The following is a 15,548-nucleotide window of genomic DNA, read 5'->3' as shown; positions in this document are numbered from 1 at the left end:
TATCTGGCTACTTGGCTTTTTCTTTTGAACTGACCTGTCAATACAAGGCTTGATTTATGCACATTGAGACAAAGAGTGGAGTGTTAGAACCTGTACCTTGAACCTGAAATTGAGCTTTAGACATTTGGGCCTAAAGGTTTGAGTCCATAGCCCTGTTTAAAATACAGCCCAACCTATATATAGATCAACTGTACTTTAAAAATAAATGAATAAAGAGAAAGAATAAGCCTAAACATGGCAAAGGCTAATATAAACGAAGATCATGTAACCTTCTACTTGTTTAGTGAAACTGTCAAGCGAAAATTCAAAGATAAAGTCAAATTCATATTATAAAATTTCCTTCATGATTTTGGAACATAATGCTGAGATCCAAATCCATCTCAAAAGGTTTTTTAAAAATATGTTAAAACAAACATGCCCATTTTTACCCAAGATTCCTGCTGTCAGTTCTAGATCACCTACTGTGTAAAAATAGGTTGCAAGTGAGGGTGTGGGAGGGAGGGATAGAGGATGCCAAAGATTGCTCTGTGAGCTGGGATGGCTGTTCCACAGGAGGCGCCTTCACGGCTGATCATCTTTGGCCTTTGAGGGTGGGGGTGGGGGGGAGCAGAGCTGAGGAAGTGAAGAGGGAGTCAGGAGGCGGTTTGATGCTTGTGGTCTGCCTGGGACTTGTGCTGTGATAAAAGGTCAGCGGTCGAACTTTTGGACTTGCTCCCAAAGCAGAGTGCCCTCTTTAAATTCATTCCTCTGCCTCTTGGGTTTCTAGTTGTTTAAGAGACTTCCAGCCTGCGGGCCCTTGTTGCCCACTGTCACTCCCCTGCTCCTGGCACCAAGAGGGCACACCATGAAGTCACAGAGGGAGGGACTGGCTGGGCAAGTGGGTGCAACAGCCTCTCCCAGCCTCCCGCCACGGCCTTTCCCTGTCCGACAGCACAGAGGCTCTTTCCTGTGGGGCTGTGATCTTTGGGGTCTGTGGACCAGGTGCTTTCCGTCCCTGCAGGATCAGGTCCGTGGCTATCCTGGATGACAGCATTCCCACAGGGGGCCAGTTCACCCCTCCCCTGCTGCTGGCCTCATAACTGGAAATATGCCTGATCCATCTCTCTTGGGAGGTGGCCCCTGGTTGAGTTGCTCCGCTGACCTGAGTATCAGGGTCTCAGGCTCTCCTCCTGATGAGCCTTCCATCCACCATGGCTCCATGTGGTCTTGAAGTTGTGTGTAGTATTTCTACAGCAAAAATGTTCTCCTCTATATCTGCTTATGGAATCAAAGCCCAAGAAGGGGTAACAGGCTTTCAATGAAAACACAGGCATTAGTATTTTCAGTGATTTCTCAGGAGACAATGGATGAGAGGGATCCTAGGGATGAAATCATGGTAGCCTTTGACGCACTGAGGTGGTGGCACCTCTGAAGGAGAGAACACGTGGCTCACATGGGCCCTGTGCTTCGAAGTACAGTCAGGACATTAGGAAAACTCCACGGGAAGAACATGCAGGCCTTTGAGGTTAAAAATGAGAGATGGGTAAAGAGAGGTTTCCAAAACCATCAAAAAACAAGCACAGGGGAGAATGGAACAGAATTCCTGGAGGCAGAATAAGGAGGTCGTGCAAGTTTCTGCTGTAAACTGAAGGTCTGTATTTTCTTCCAAATAATTTGAAAGTATAGACTCCTGGGATAAACTGGTAATGGAGGATGCAGTGAATTAGCTAAGCAGTTTCCTAACCCTCAGAGTTGTAGGCGGGGTTTTTAAACTAAAAAGGGCCTGTGATGACAGGGGCTGCTGTCCATGGCTTTGGTCTTGATCCTGACTGTGTCAGGGGACAGTTGTGTGTAGTCTGCCCTGACGCTAGTTGACACCTACCACCTCCTTTACGGGGTAGTAAGGACCACCAGCAGAAGCAGCCGTGCAGGAGACACTGTGGCGAGGAGAGGGGCTCCCTGTGCCCAGACTGGCTTCTGCAGGGACAGAAAGCACAGACGGGACAGTAAAGGAGACAGATTCAAGGTCAGCTCTGCACTGGTGCTTGGGAGAAGCAAGGTTGCATTCTCCTTAAATCACATGCTCCCTGTCAACCTCCAGGCTTCCTGGAATTCTAAAACTTCCCAAAAGTCCTACAACCCAGTTAGGTAACCACTGTGAATTTGTTACTACTATATAATAGGGGTACACTGGAGATAGTCTGTTCAATGTTAGGATTGTTTCTAGAAATGCACACGGTACTTAAATGTTTGTTTCAGAACCTTTTTTGGGGCTGTGCTGCATGGCATGTGGGATCTTATTCCCCCAACCAGGGATTGAGCCCGTGCCCCCTGCAGTGGAATTGTGGAGTTGTAATCACTGGATCAGCAGGCAAGTCCCTCGGAATCTTGACTTAGTAATGCTTTTGTGTACCTCACAGTAGAACTGTCTTAGTCGATATGAATGAGCGTCGAGGGCCTCTCTTGGGTAGAAGTGTGAGATAGAGTTCCTACTCATCAAGGCTGGGTGTTACAGTTAACCTTAAGATGGCTTCTACCCCCCTTTTTGATTTCCAGCTCTGTTAACTAGAGAGAATTTCTGAAGAACTGGCTTAACTGTGTCAAGTGCTATTAGATCACTATTTTGTCCCATGCACAGATTTAAAGAACACAAACATCTGTCTCCTGAGACTGTCTGCTAGAAGAGGAGCCAGTTAAGCATTCTGGCCCCACACGATGCCAGTCCTTATGTAAAACTATTGATGGCAGCTTTATGAGATGGGTGATTACAGCTGCATTTTTTTTCTCTTAAACTATGTGTATACCCTTACAGGTCCCAGGTCTGTGGAGCTCATCTCATTTCTGACTGTCCACGTGGAGTTTGTTAATAAATTAAGTGTTGATGTGCAATACTTTAAACTCTTTACAGGCTACCAGGCAACCACATAATGAATTGCAGTGCCCACCAGCACCCTCACTGGCCTTGCCTGGCCCCTCAGATAGAAGAGCAGAGGGAGAAACAAAGCCACTCTTCACCCTGAAGCCCTGGGCTGGGGCTGGGCGATGCTTTGAGGTTTTAGTAGCAATATTAGGTCTTAGGAGAAGCAGTGCTGCTCTTCTCGGGGAACTGCAAGGATCTTGTCTGCATTTTCCTGATTGCTGCTGTAACCATTTTCAACAAAAAAATATTTTTTTAAATAGAGGTTTTTCTTGGTCTCGGTTTTTTGAGTTAAATTATATGAGTAATGGGGCCCTGATTATTTAATGAAGTTCCCATGGTGTTTCTGTTTTACCTACAAGATAATTTTGCTCAGTGGTAGAAACTAACCCCAAGTTTAAGTTTTTCAATTAAAAAAAAAACCTGAAAGTCTAAAGCATTAATTTTTTAAAACTGTTGCGTATTTAGCTTGGACTTACCCCTATTAGAGTTAAATTTGAAAATCAGGCTCTTTTTTTTTTATTATTATTTAAAAAAAAGTCCTTCCTTGGAACTGCCTCGTGGGTCCCTGCAGACCAGTGCGGCTGAATCCCCAGAGTCCATGTGGTGCTTCTTCTCTTATTGTGGGCATGACTTGTTTCTGGGAATCATTTTGTGTTCATTCAGTGGATATTTGTTTAAAAAAATTACTGTGCACCAGGGACCCTACTCAGGCCAACATCGGGCGGTGGGATGGGCAGAAAAAGCTGTCTGAGCTGGTGATCAGAGGGGCCCAGGGACACTGGGGATCAGCTCTCAAGACCCCTTGTGTGTTCAGTGCTGGAGAGACGTCCCAAGAAGCTTAGTCCAGTGGAAATATCCATGAAACGGAGTGGAAGGTTTGTCCCAGAGTATGGGGTCTGTGATTGGAAGGTTAGAGGAGGGAGTGGCCTGTTTAGTCTGGAGGCAGGTGGATGCTGGAGCCTAAAAAGAGGTGGCGGGAGAGGAATGGAGACTTAAAAGCCATTATGAGTTTGCTGGGAACCGCTGCGTAGGGGCAGAGTTCCTTGGCTCCATTGCACAGAGAAACAGACTGAGGCTTGGAGAAGCTGGGTGACTTGACCCAAGATCACACAGCTTGTGGCTGGCAGGAGTTTGTCTGGGTGGAGCTCTTCATCCTTGCACTCTCCCATTGGGGCTACTTGGACCGTATCCTACAGGCTATGGGAGAAATGGGATTTTAAGTCTAGGAACAAGTAGCTTGTTTAGTTTTAGAAATATCTGTTAATCATGACACTGGAACTAAAGGTATGAGTGGAAAGCACAGTGTGGCTGCAGGGGTCGGAGGATGAAACAGGAAGAAGGAGCCAGGAAGGGTGTTGTCACAGACCGGGGCAAAGACTCTGGTGGTCTGTCTTGAGGTTCCAGTAAATCAGAGGCTGGGCATGGGACGGGCATTGACGCTGACTCTGGGTTTCTGGCTGGAGTCACCAGTGGCCACATCTGCCCAGGAGGAGAGACGGGGAGCATCTGCTTCAGTTCAGGACTTTGACCTCAGCTCCCCTCTTCTTCCAGCCCCTTCTCCTCCCCCTTCACCAGCTCCTCCTTGCTCTGGCTCCTTGGGGCTTGCCCAGCACCTCCATCTCTGTTCATTCACCCTTTAAGGGGCTCATCCAGCCCTGTAACTTTAAACCCTACCTGAAAGTCAGCACCTCCCAAACCTGCCTTCTCTCCCTCGGACCTACTTGCCTACCAGCAGACGGCAATGTTCTGCAGTCCACTCAACATCTCCACCTCGGTGTCTCACCGGCATCCAGACTTACATAGAGCTTGGGTCCATCTCCTCTCCCACAGAACCCCTTTCTCTCATCATCTTTCCCGTGGTACCACCAGCCACTCACCTGCTCAAGCCCAGATCCCAGGAATTCTTGCCCTGGCCCTTTACCTGATTCTCCATGTCAAGTTCATCCTAAGAGCAAGTCAGTTCTCCCACCAAAGTACATCTGGAATCCTCTTCCTCTTCCATCTCCTCCATGATCTCACAAGTTCAGGCTACCATCATGTCTCTTAGAGCCTGGACTTCGACATGAGTCCCTGTCATCTTGCTGACCCCTTCCCAGTCCACCCTCTTACTGTGGGTGTGTCCTCACTTCCCCGCTCCTGATGCCTCACTGGCACCAGCTTCTTTCACTTTGTCCTGCTCCTGTCCTTCACACCTGCTGTTCTCACCGCCTGCCTGCAATGATCTCTCCACCGGCTCATCCGTACTCTTCAGGCATTAAATGTGATTTCCTAAGGAGATCTCTAACTGCCCATCCTTTATAGCATCTTGTTCTTTTCTTTTGATGCATTTCTCACTGGTTATAGTTCTGAAAGCATTTAATTTGTACTGCATTTATTTGCTAACATATGTGTATCGAGCAGGTTATGTTCCAGACATTGTGCTAGGTTAGAGGGGGGTGATACTGAGGAAAAACAGACGTTGAGAGGCTTTTTGTGACCTGGTAGACATGAGAGTATAGGTGTTTGGTGACTGGTGCTGGGTAGTCAGGTATAGGAGTTCAAGGCATAAATGAGATGCCCAGGAGGAGACTGAGGCTTGAGGAAGGCAGAAGGTCAAGTGCACTTGTGTCCTGCCCTAGTCTAAAAAGGATTTCAGGTGAGCTGAATTTGGGCCCCTAGTGAGCATCATGAGATACAGAAAGAAGCAGCAGTTGGTCATCAAGGAGAGTGTAGTAGTTAGAGAGGTGAGTAGAGGGCCAGCAAATGGTGGGGTTCACAGTTCACAAAGAAGCCAGGTATGGAGACTCTAGAATGCTGCTGTGATGGTCAGCAGGGGTTTTAAATGGACCAGGGTCAAGTGAGATAAGCCCTGGACCGGAGTTGTGTAAGGCTGGGAAGGAGGGAGGCCTGGAAGCCAGTTGGCTGCACAGAGAGAGGAGGAAGGAGGAGGAGTGAGTGGCACGTGTGGGGCCCGCCCTAGAGAGAGGCTTGGCTCTGCGGAGACGAAGCAGGGGGTTACACAGGTTCATCGTCCCGGCATATGCAGGCACCACCCACCCTTCCTGCGCCTTCCACGCAGGCCTGCGTGACTTGGGCCCACTTCACGTGGTGCCAGGTCCCTGCATGCTCTCTGCCCTGGAGAACACAAGAAAGAAACGGGCCCGACAGGGTCAAAGAGAGTGATGATAAGGCTAGTGCAACTGTTATTTTGATTTTTTTTCAAAATACTATTTCAGTTGAATGTTTTATTCTTTCATTAGATGTTTTTAAATGAGAGCATATTAGGCACCAAGCATTTGGCCGGCAGCTCCACTTGCTGGGCTCTTACGTGTGAGCCTGTCCCTTGAAGTAGTGGGTCTACATGGACAGTGGACACTGACGGCTGCTTTCATAAGAGCATCGTGTCTGAGTGGTTTAGCCCTTGTTGAACTCAGCTCAGGCACTGATTCTTTCCAGAAAAGCCTTTCGATGTTGCATTCTGGCCCTTTCATGCATGTCCTGGTGCTTTGAAGACAGAGCTGAAGCTTACTCATTCCTGAAAATCTGAGCTGATTTGCTGTAACCTTCCTGCATTTGTTGGCTTTTCTCATTGGCAATCAAATGACCAATAAGAAGTGACTCTGGCCCCTTAATTGGAGCATATTCACTCAGTGGATTTGCTTTGTACAGTCATAAGTTTTAATGTACAGTTTTTAGAAGCCATTTCCTATTTTGAGATTTACAGTGCCAGTTTGTATTAGCAATGCCAGCTAATGACCTTTCATTTACCAAATAATTGTATATGTAACAGGCAGATGTTATCAGAGACAGTGAGTTCCTGACACTAGCGCAGCGGAAGGCACCTGCTGGTATGTGGTACGAAGCACTACCGTATCCTCCCCGGAAGTGTGTGGCTGTTGGTTCACGGCTTGTGCAGTGTCTAAATATGCTGACTGCCTTACCTCTACGGCATCTCCTGTCATCTGTCCCACAAAGCTTGTGCTGCCGCACTTTCACTCTGTCTTTTCTTTCCTTGCTAAAGAGTTAGGTCTGACTTCTTTCCCCTTGTCTCTCTTATTTCCACCAGTGGACCGGATCGTGGGTCTGGATCAGGTCACGGGGATGACGGAGACAGCCTTCGGCTCCGCCTATAAAACCAAGAAGGGCATGTTCCGCACCGTCGGGCAGCTCTACAAAGAATCGCTCACCAAGCTGATGGCGACACTCCGGAACACCAACCCGAACTTCGTGCGCTGCATCATCCCAAATCACGAGAAGCGGGTATGTGTTTCAGAGCAGGTGCTGCCACTGGAGACGGATCTGGGCCGGCTCAGAGAGAGGAGGCTCTGAAACTGTTGTCTGCTTGATTAGGCTGGGAAACTGGACCCACACCTGGTGCTGGATCAGCTCCGCTGCAATGGCGTCCTGGAAGGGATCCGCATCTGCCGCCAGGGGTTCCCCAACCGGATCGTTTTCCAGGAATTCAGACAGAGGTATTGCTCACCTTGACCTGTGCTTACCTGAATATCCAACAGTGTGATGATGAGGAAAGACTTTTCCTTGTTCCCCAGAGAGTCTCTTGTTTTCTTTTCACAAAGCAAGGGGGTCGTTGTCATCATTACCTTTCTCGGCGGTCAGGAACATCGACTGCCTGCTTTGCAGAGGGGCAGGGTGCCAATAACTTCTGTGGGTGCAGCACAGACAGCTCCTGTCCTCGGGGTGCTGAGGCAGTTGTGAGGAAACACTGAGAGCTGAGAACATACAGTTCACTCATTCAGACAGTTCTACCTAGGATTTAAACGTAATTTTTTTTAAATATATGAATAATGTATGTTCCTTTTAGGAAATGTTTTAAACGTAAAAGGTAAATAAGAGTTACTCAGGTGTGACTCCTGAAAGCATTTTGGGATGTTTCTGTCTGTCTTCAATGAATTTATCTGTTTATGTGTATGTATGTGTGTAGGTTTGTATTTTTCATGCTGTGTGTGCCCATGTGTGTATACTTACAGTCCTTTTACTAAGATAGAATAGGAATAGGAGAGATCAGAAAAGGAGAATTAAGAAAAAGACAAGAGGGAGAAGATCAGGGGCAGTAGAAATGGATGAAAACATATCGATGGGCTGCAGTTACTTTAAGAGTCTGTTACTGTAATTTTGTTAAATAGTCCGTTTGCCTTTTTTCTCCTGGAAATCAAGTTTCCAAGTATGACAGCATTTGTTGTTCCATAAAATAAACAGGACTGTAGGTCAAAGAGTGGCTTTCCTCCCACTGTTCCAGAGAGAAACCAGTTGAAAATCTGTTCCAGTCCTTACAGGTTTTCAGGGAAACCCTAATCATGGCCCCACTGTATGATAAAGGGGCTGGTAGAGTTTCACTTTTCATTGATAGGAGAAAAGGAAACACAGTGACTGGCTTCCAGAAAACCGTTCATGTAGCCAGGATTCATCTTTTAATACAGCCATTGTCTGAGACTGGGACTTCCCTGGTGGTCCAGTGGCTAAGACTCCACGCTCAGTGCAGAGGACTCGGGCTCAATCCCAGGTCAGGGAACTAGATCCCACGTACTGCAAGAAAGAATCCACAAGCTGCAACTAAGACCCAGTGCAGCCAAATAAATATTGAAAACATACATATATATAGTCACTGTCTTTGTACTAACATTTTCTTGGAGGTAACCCACACACAGTAAATGCATGGGCCTTGAGTGTGCAGGTCAGTGAGCATGTGTGCTCCCAGCCCAGCACTGTTCTGAGTCACCCCAATACTTCCTCATGTTCTAAACAGAGGCCTCCGAATGTTGCTCTCATAGCCTTTTTTGTTATCTGGTAAGTGCCTACAAGCTGACAGTGACTGAACATGCAAAGAGTCAGATTCTCCTTGCATCTTAAGGATGTGGATATTTTATAGGAAATGAAAAACAAAAACAAAAGGTTTTTTCATCACCGTGTTTTTTATTCTTCTCTGCCACAACTACTTAAATATGGTCTCTGACCGGGGAATTCACTGCATTTTCACTTTGCCACTTCTTTTAAGAAATAGAAACTAGATCTGCAGAAAACCTCCAATCATCAGCTGGTCATTTCTTTATTCTTAATTTTACATAATTGCCCATCATATTATTGCCTCTTAGAGAAAGCAGAACTCATCATTAATAGGTGAACATTTCCACAGATTTTGACAAAAGGCTTTATGGCTGCTTTTCTTACAGATACGAGATCCTCACTCCAAATGCTATCCCTAAGGGTTTCATGGATGGCAAACAGGCTTGTGAACGAATGGTGAGCTCTCCTGGATTTTTCTGGTTCGAGGACTGTTGATATAATCTTTCCTATAGCAAAAATAATAAGCAGACACTTTCTCTTTTAGATCCGGGCTTTAGAATTGGACCCAAACTTGTACAGAATTGGACAGAGCAAGATATTTTTCAGAGCTGGAGTCTTGGCACACTTAGAGGAAGAACGAGATTTAAAAATTACCGACATCATTATCTTCTTCCAGGCTGTTTGCAGGGGTTATTTAGCCAGAAAGTGAGTAGAAAATCATGAACTAAATGCTTGAAGTGTGTGCTTGTGCTGAGATGCGTTTTGTGCTAGAAATAATACAGAGGCATGTGAGACGTGAGGTCCCTGTCCTCTGGGTCTGAGAGGCAAGTAAGCAGATAACTCATTCTAAATAAGGACATAAACAATGGGCTGAGAGAGACAGTGCAGGGTCGGGTCCTGCTCAGTCCAGGTCCTCCACAAAGGCTTCTCAGAGTCTTTGCCTGTGAATGAGAGGCATCAACGTGATGACCTCCAGGAGGGAAGAGAAAGAGTACCTTCGAGAAAGGAATGTTTCTCCCGTGACAGATACAGAAAGAAAAGGGTAACAGAGGACTGATGAGCACGGCACAGGGAAGGGGGAGAAGAGCCTTGGTCAGACCGGCACGGACACACACGTGTATGGAGGTAGTTGGCAGGGGGTTGTTTGGCCCGCATCTGTGAACCAAGTGCCAGGTCCTGTGACACATGCCGAGGTCAGCTGAGCAGGCCAGTGACCCAGCAGGGATGTGATCATATCCCTGACCACCAGCCCAGCCCCCCTGGATCGTTTGCCTCTAGTAAGTCTCCATGACGACAGCTGTCTAACACAGTTCTCTCTTATTTGCCATAGACTGGATATGTGCCTCAGATTCCTAGGTTGTAATCTAATCCCCAGAGGGATAGTGTTTTGGAGGGGGGCAGGGGCTTAGGGCTGATTCGCACATGAAGGTAGGGCCCTCATGAATGGGATGAGTGCCCTTGTGAGTGAGACCCCAGAGAGCTTCCTTGTGCTTCCACCGTGTGAGGTGACAATGAGAAGACAGCTGTCATTAAGGAAGTGGGTCCTCACACAGGGAATCTGCCGGGACCACAGCTTGGCCTTCAGCCTCCAGAGCTGGGAGAGGTGAATGTCGTTGTTAATCAGCAGGACAGAAACACAAACAGGGTTTCTTGAACCAGTTTTCCCTCCTCTTCTTCAGGGCCTTCGCCAAGAAGCAGCAGCAGCTGAGTGCCCTGAAGGTGCTGCAGCGCAACTGTGCCGCGTACCTGAAGCTGCGGCACTGGCAGTGGTGGCGCGTCTTCACCAAGGTGGGCGCCTGGCTCCCCGGACAGCAGGCGGGGCCGGGGGAGCCCCGGGGGGTAGCGGGGATGCAGCATTGGGTGTGCGTTGGTGTCCTAGGTGAAACCACTCCTACAAGTCACTCGCCAAGAGGAGGAGCTCCAGGCCAAAGATGAAGAGCTGCTGAAGGTGAAAGAGAAGCAGACGAAGGTGGAAGGGGAGCTGGAGGAGATGGAGAGGAAGCACCAACAGGTACGGCTCGCCAGCTCCCACATGGCCCTGCGTGAAGAGGCTCGTTCCTGCTGGTAGGAACCGCCCAGTGAATTCTCAGCAAACAGCGCCTTACTTTATGTGTATTTTCCACTCCTTTCCAAAGCATAGCCGTTTGAACCTAGAGGGAGCAGGTGCCCTAGGCCAGGCATTGGGATTTCTATACATAGGAATCAGCTTGACCTCCTGCACGTTTGCCTCAGTCACTCTTTGACACACAGGTGATCACACTTGCTCTCAGGTGTGTGAGACCTGTGAGACTCCTCCTGGTACTGTCACTTTCTGTGGCTCACGAGGGAAACAGAAAAAAGTAAAAGGATGAGATTGTTCAAGGCCCCCACCTGCCTCTTCTCCAGCCACAGTGGTCATGAGTCCACATCCTGTTCTTAGGAACTGTGCTTCATGGACAGAGCAGAGACTTGGGAAGTGTTTGTGGTTGAAATGACAGGACTGATGTGTTCAGGGCCAAAAACTAATAATAGAGGCCAGAATATATATGTATGTGTGTATGTGTATATATGTGTGTATATATATATAGTCTGTCTTTGTGCTAACTTGATAGCATTGGTAGTATTTCCGTGCAATTCCTTGGCCCTTTTGTGAATTACCTTAATAGTAAGAATAGGAGTTCTTAAAATAGCATGAATTTAATGTGTATTATTCAGGATAACTTGAGACAACAAAAACAACCCATAATGTTTTCATTCAGGTTATTTTGCTTGCGCTGAAGACATATTTTGAAAGTGTTGTCCGTGATATTATATATGTTTAACCCTGGGTTTCTTTGGGGACGTGCCCTGACCACTGCAGTCCTTCCAGTGACCGTCCCTTGTGCTAACCAGCCAGTCACAGCAGTGGGCACTTTGTTGTGATTGCAGCTGCTGGAGGAGAAGAATATCCTGGCAGAGCAGCTGCAGGCAGAGACTGAGCTCTTTGCCGAAGCAGAGGAGATGAGGGCCAGACTTGCTGCTAAGAAGCAGGAATTAGAAGAGATTCTCCACGACTTGGAGTCCAGGGTAGAAGAAGAAGAAGAAAGAAACCAAATCCTCCAAAATGAAAAGAAGAAAATGCAAGCACACATTCAGGTATCGGTGGCCGTTCTCATAGGATTCCAGTCTGGGTTTTCCAAGTGTATCTGTTGAGTGAATAGATGTTGTGGGTTTGGATTCTCGTGTCCACTGAGGAGCAAGAGGAGCCTAAGTGATAAGTCCCCACCCTTAAAAGATGACCAGCATTCGAACCACACACGTACTGGGTTCCTTCAAACATAAATTTGTTCTTTTGAATGGGACTCTTTCTTTTTTTTCCCTTATGTTCTTAACACCTTACAGGATGCACAGTGATTCAGAGGAGAAACATCCCAGGGTTTGTGGGGGCTGAGGTTGTCCTTGTCCTTTGTATTACCATTAATACAATTAATTCCACTGCTCACTCCAGTCATTAGTGAGGCACCTGCGAGGTGGTTTGGTCATAAGAAATGCTCAGTGCTGATGCAGGAGGTGGCCAGGAATCAGAATAAGCCACAGAGCCACCCTTTCTGGTAACTGCTTTATTTATTTATTTGGCTGTGCTAGGTCTTAGTTGTGGCATACAGGATCTGGTCCCCTGAGCAGGGACTGAACCCAGGCCCCCTGAATTGGGAGTGTGGAGTCTTAGCCAGTGGACCAGCAGGGAAGTCCCTGGTAGCTACTTCCTTACAGAGATCGAGCTGCCCTCACATGAAGCACAGCTCTCTCTCTGACTGAATACCCAGACGGCTGATAGAGACACCAGTAACTATGCCTGTACCCTGCAGCTCACCCACTGCTTTTTCTCCTTGAACCTCACCCCAGCTTATCCAGTATGGCCTTGAGCATCAGTGTTTCTATATCTAACACCACTTTTCATGGGTCTAGGGCCAGACTTACTTTCTTCTAACTCTCTCCCTTAATTTTTTCCCATCACATAGGTTATCTTTGCAAAGCACAAACAATTCAGACATTTCTCAAAGCCATGAAAGAGACCATATTGTTTCCTTGACAAATACCCAGAATGGTAATTTATCTAGACTCTCTCCACTCTTCAACACGGACAGCTTTCAAGCATCCTCTAGTAGTTTGGCAGAGTAACACAAAAACTGTAAACAGTACACATTAATCCAGCAATTCTAGTTCTAGGATTTTATTCTAACCACAAATCAATGGAAGCCTACTTATTGTCTAACAATGGGGGATTCTTAAACTATGCTAATATACCATTTTAAATTAAAAAGATGTTTATTTTACAGGTATTAATAACATAATAGAGTTGTAAAATAATATATACAATAAGCTCTAGCTAAAAGTATTTCTATATAACTTGCAAACTTTATGTATGATTTTATAAGGGACTATGCAGAAGCCCTAGAGTAATATTCACCAGCAGTGGTGCATTCTGCTGGTATTATCGACAGTTTCCATCTGCTCTTCGTTGGAAGTGTGCTCAGTTCGGTGGTGTTACTTTACTCCGTGTGGGCTGAGCGTCTGTGTCGAGTTCACTGCGCTACTGTCAACTTACTGTGTGCTTGAAGTTTTCGACAGTCGTTAATCTAGTGCGAAGGTTTCATTCCAAACCCAGTCGTGATAAACTTGAGCAATTATGTCGAGTCCTATTCTGACACACGTGTTTATTAGCTACACTCAGGCAAAGTATGGAATAAAGAGAAGCCATTGCAGTAGAACTGTGCGTACACGCTGGAATCCCACCCTTCTGGTGATGCGCTCACGCGGTGAACCTGGCGTGACCTGAGACAGCCCTTCCTCAGCGACCTGTACTCTTTCTGCTGTTGTTTCTGAGTTCTCTTTCTCTGCTCTATCGGCCAGACAGACATAATAGAATAAATCAACACATTATTGACAGTGATTTTTGCATAAACTAACATTTGTGGCCGATGATTTGTTATGTAAATGGATATGAGTGAAACACTCGGGTTGGTAACGTTTGGGTACCCAAATACATATAAATACATCTCTGATCAATGAGGTAGTATGTGTTTGATATAGTTTTACTACATTATTCATATTTCCCTGTGTTAACTGTTCTAAAATATGAGTTATAATTGCTATATGTTACTCCATTTTACAAATATACCCACTTTTAATTACGAAGGCTTTAAGTATGTTCATAACACCTCAATATGATAACACTTTGCTACAGGTTTTTAAAAAAGACACATATGACTTTTCCTGAAATTGCCTTTTAAAAGAAATGCTCTTTTTCAGAGCAGCTGTTTTTCCCATACTGGCTTCTAGCAGGATTGATCCACTTTGTACTTAACCTATAGTGGATACAAGTGTCTGTTTCACATAATTACATTTTGCATTAAAAAAAATATCCCTGCTATTTTGAAAATCAAAACTTGGTATTTTGTTGTGACCTGAACTCCTTGATGGTTGGTGTGTACGGAGTCTCGTGGAGGAAGCAGGGAGACTGACCACATGGCTTCTTTACCAGGACCTGGAGGAGCAGCTAGATGAGGAGGAGGGGGCTCGCCAGAAGCTGCAGCTGGAGAAGGTGACAGCGGAGGCCAAGATCAAGAAGATGGAAGAAGAGATTCTGCTTCTGGAGGACCAGAACTCCAAGTTTATCAAAGTAAGGGAGTATTTCCATTGACGAGCTGATCTGAGAATATGGGAAATACTTAATGTCAACGCTCTCAGGAAATTCTTGGGATTTCATTTACTCACTTTTCTCTCTTAAGTCTCTCTGGATTTATAGTCTGTACTACACAGACTATAGATGTCTGAAGGCAGAAACTATTTCACTTTCTAAATTAACCAAACAGCCTCATAATCTCTGAGATGGTTTAACCTGCACGTGGATCCCTCACCTTGATCCCCTCTGTATGGTCACTGATCGAGCACTGGCTGTGGGGCTATGCAGGCCGAGCCCCGGGGGTTGTCCCACAAGAAGTGGTCCGTCCTTTTCTGCCCTTTTTTGGAATATACAGTCTGCTGGGGGAGATAGTGCCGTATTATTAATACTTGTTTCCTAAGTAACAGTCAAATCCAGCTGTCATTTCAAATGCCTTTTCTGAAGCTGTTTTTCTTGTTCAGGAAAAGAAACTCATGGAAGATCGCATTGCAGAATGTTCCTCTCAGCTGGCTGAAGAGGAAGAAAAGGCAAAAAACTTGGCTAAAATCAGGAATAAGCAAGAAGTGATGATCTCGGATTTAGAAGGTTAGTGTTTGGGGGTTAGAGAAATTGTAGGACTACGACGTGTTAGTGTTTAGGATTTTACTTGCATCGGTGAAGTGAAGGTTGCTCAGTGGTGTCTGACTCTGCAACCCCATGGACTATACTGTCCATGGAATTCTCCAGGCCAGAATACTGGAGTGGGCAGCCTTTCCCTTCTCCCGGGGATCTTCCCAACCCAGGTCTCCCTCATTGTGGGTGGATTCTTTACCAGTGGAGCCACCAGGGAAGCCCAAGAATATGAGAGTGGGTAGCCTATCCCTTCTCCATTTTCCCGACACAGGAATCAAACTGGGGTCTCCTGCATTGCAGATGGATTCTTCACCAACTGAGCTATCAGGGAAGCCCAGAGAACTTATAGCAGAACATGCCGTAACAGTAAATGTACATGAGGACTGCTCATCAGTTAGGGTTTACTAGACTAGGCCTCTTACGTCATCTGCCTAGTCACGAAATACTAATACTTATGATGGAAAGGCACTAAATCATCTTTAAACTTGCACTTTTTAAAGTCAGTTTCTGTGGTAACACACACTGCCCTTTGGTGGACACAGCTGGGATCTAAGTCAAGTTGGAGCCATGCAGGCTGTTGAACTTGTATATGTTTAAACGCTGTGTTAAGGTGCC

At 46.3% G+C, this 15,548-nt stretch overlaps 1 protein-coding gene across 6 annotated transcripts in view; it reads left to right on the top strand.

Annotated features, from left to right (window-relative positions):
* The window catches only part of MYH10 (myosin heavy chain 10), a 121,617-nt gene that overhangs the window by 85,393 nt on the left and 20,676 nt on the right, over positions 1-15,548 (top strand). For all 6 annotated transcript variants that reach the window (XM_018064634.1, XM_018064633.1, XM_018064636.1 and 3 more), the window contains 9 exons: positions 6,945-7,138; positions 7,229-7,350; positions 9,067-9,136; positions 9,225-9,385; positions 10,360-10,468; positions 10,560-10,691; positions 11,588-11,794; positions 14,181-14,318; positions 14,783-14,906. In XM_018064634.1, the coding sequence (XP_017920123.1) occupies positions 6,945-7,138; positions 7,229-7,350; positions 9,067-9,136; positions 9,225-9,385; positions 10,360-10,468; positions 10,560-10,691; positions 11,588-11,794; positions 14,181-14,318; positions 14,783-14,906 (1,257 nt within the window). The remainder of the gene's footprint in view (positions 1-6,944; positions 7,139-7,228; positions 7,351-9,066; positions 9,137-9,224; positions 9,386-10,359; positions 10,469-10,559; positions 10,692-11,587; positions 11,795-14,180; positions 14,319-14,782; positions 14,907-15,548) is intronic.

This window comes from Capra hircus, chromosome 19 (genome assembly GCF_001704415.2).
Source record: "Capra hircus breed San Clemente chromosome 19, ASM170441v1, whole genome shotgun sequence".
Classification (NCBI taxonomy): Eukaryota; Metazoa; Chordata; class Mammalia; order Artiodactyla; family Bovidae; genus Capra; species Capra hircus.
The sequence above is the reverse complement of the archived record's forward strand: the minus strand, read 5'-3'. Positions and strand labels throughout refer to the sequence as shown.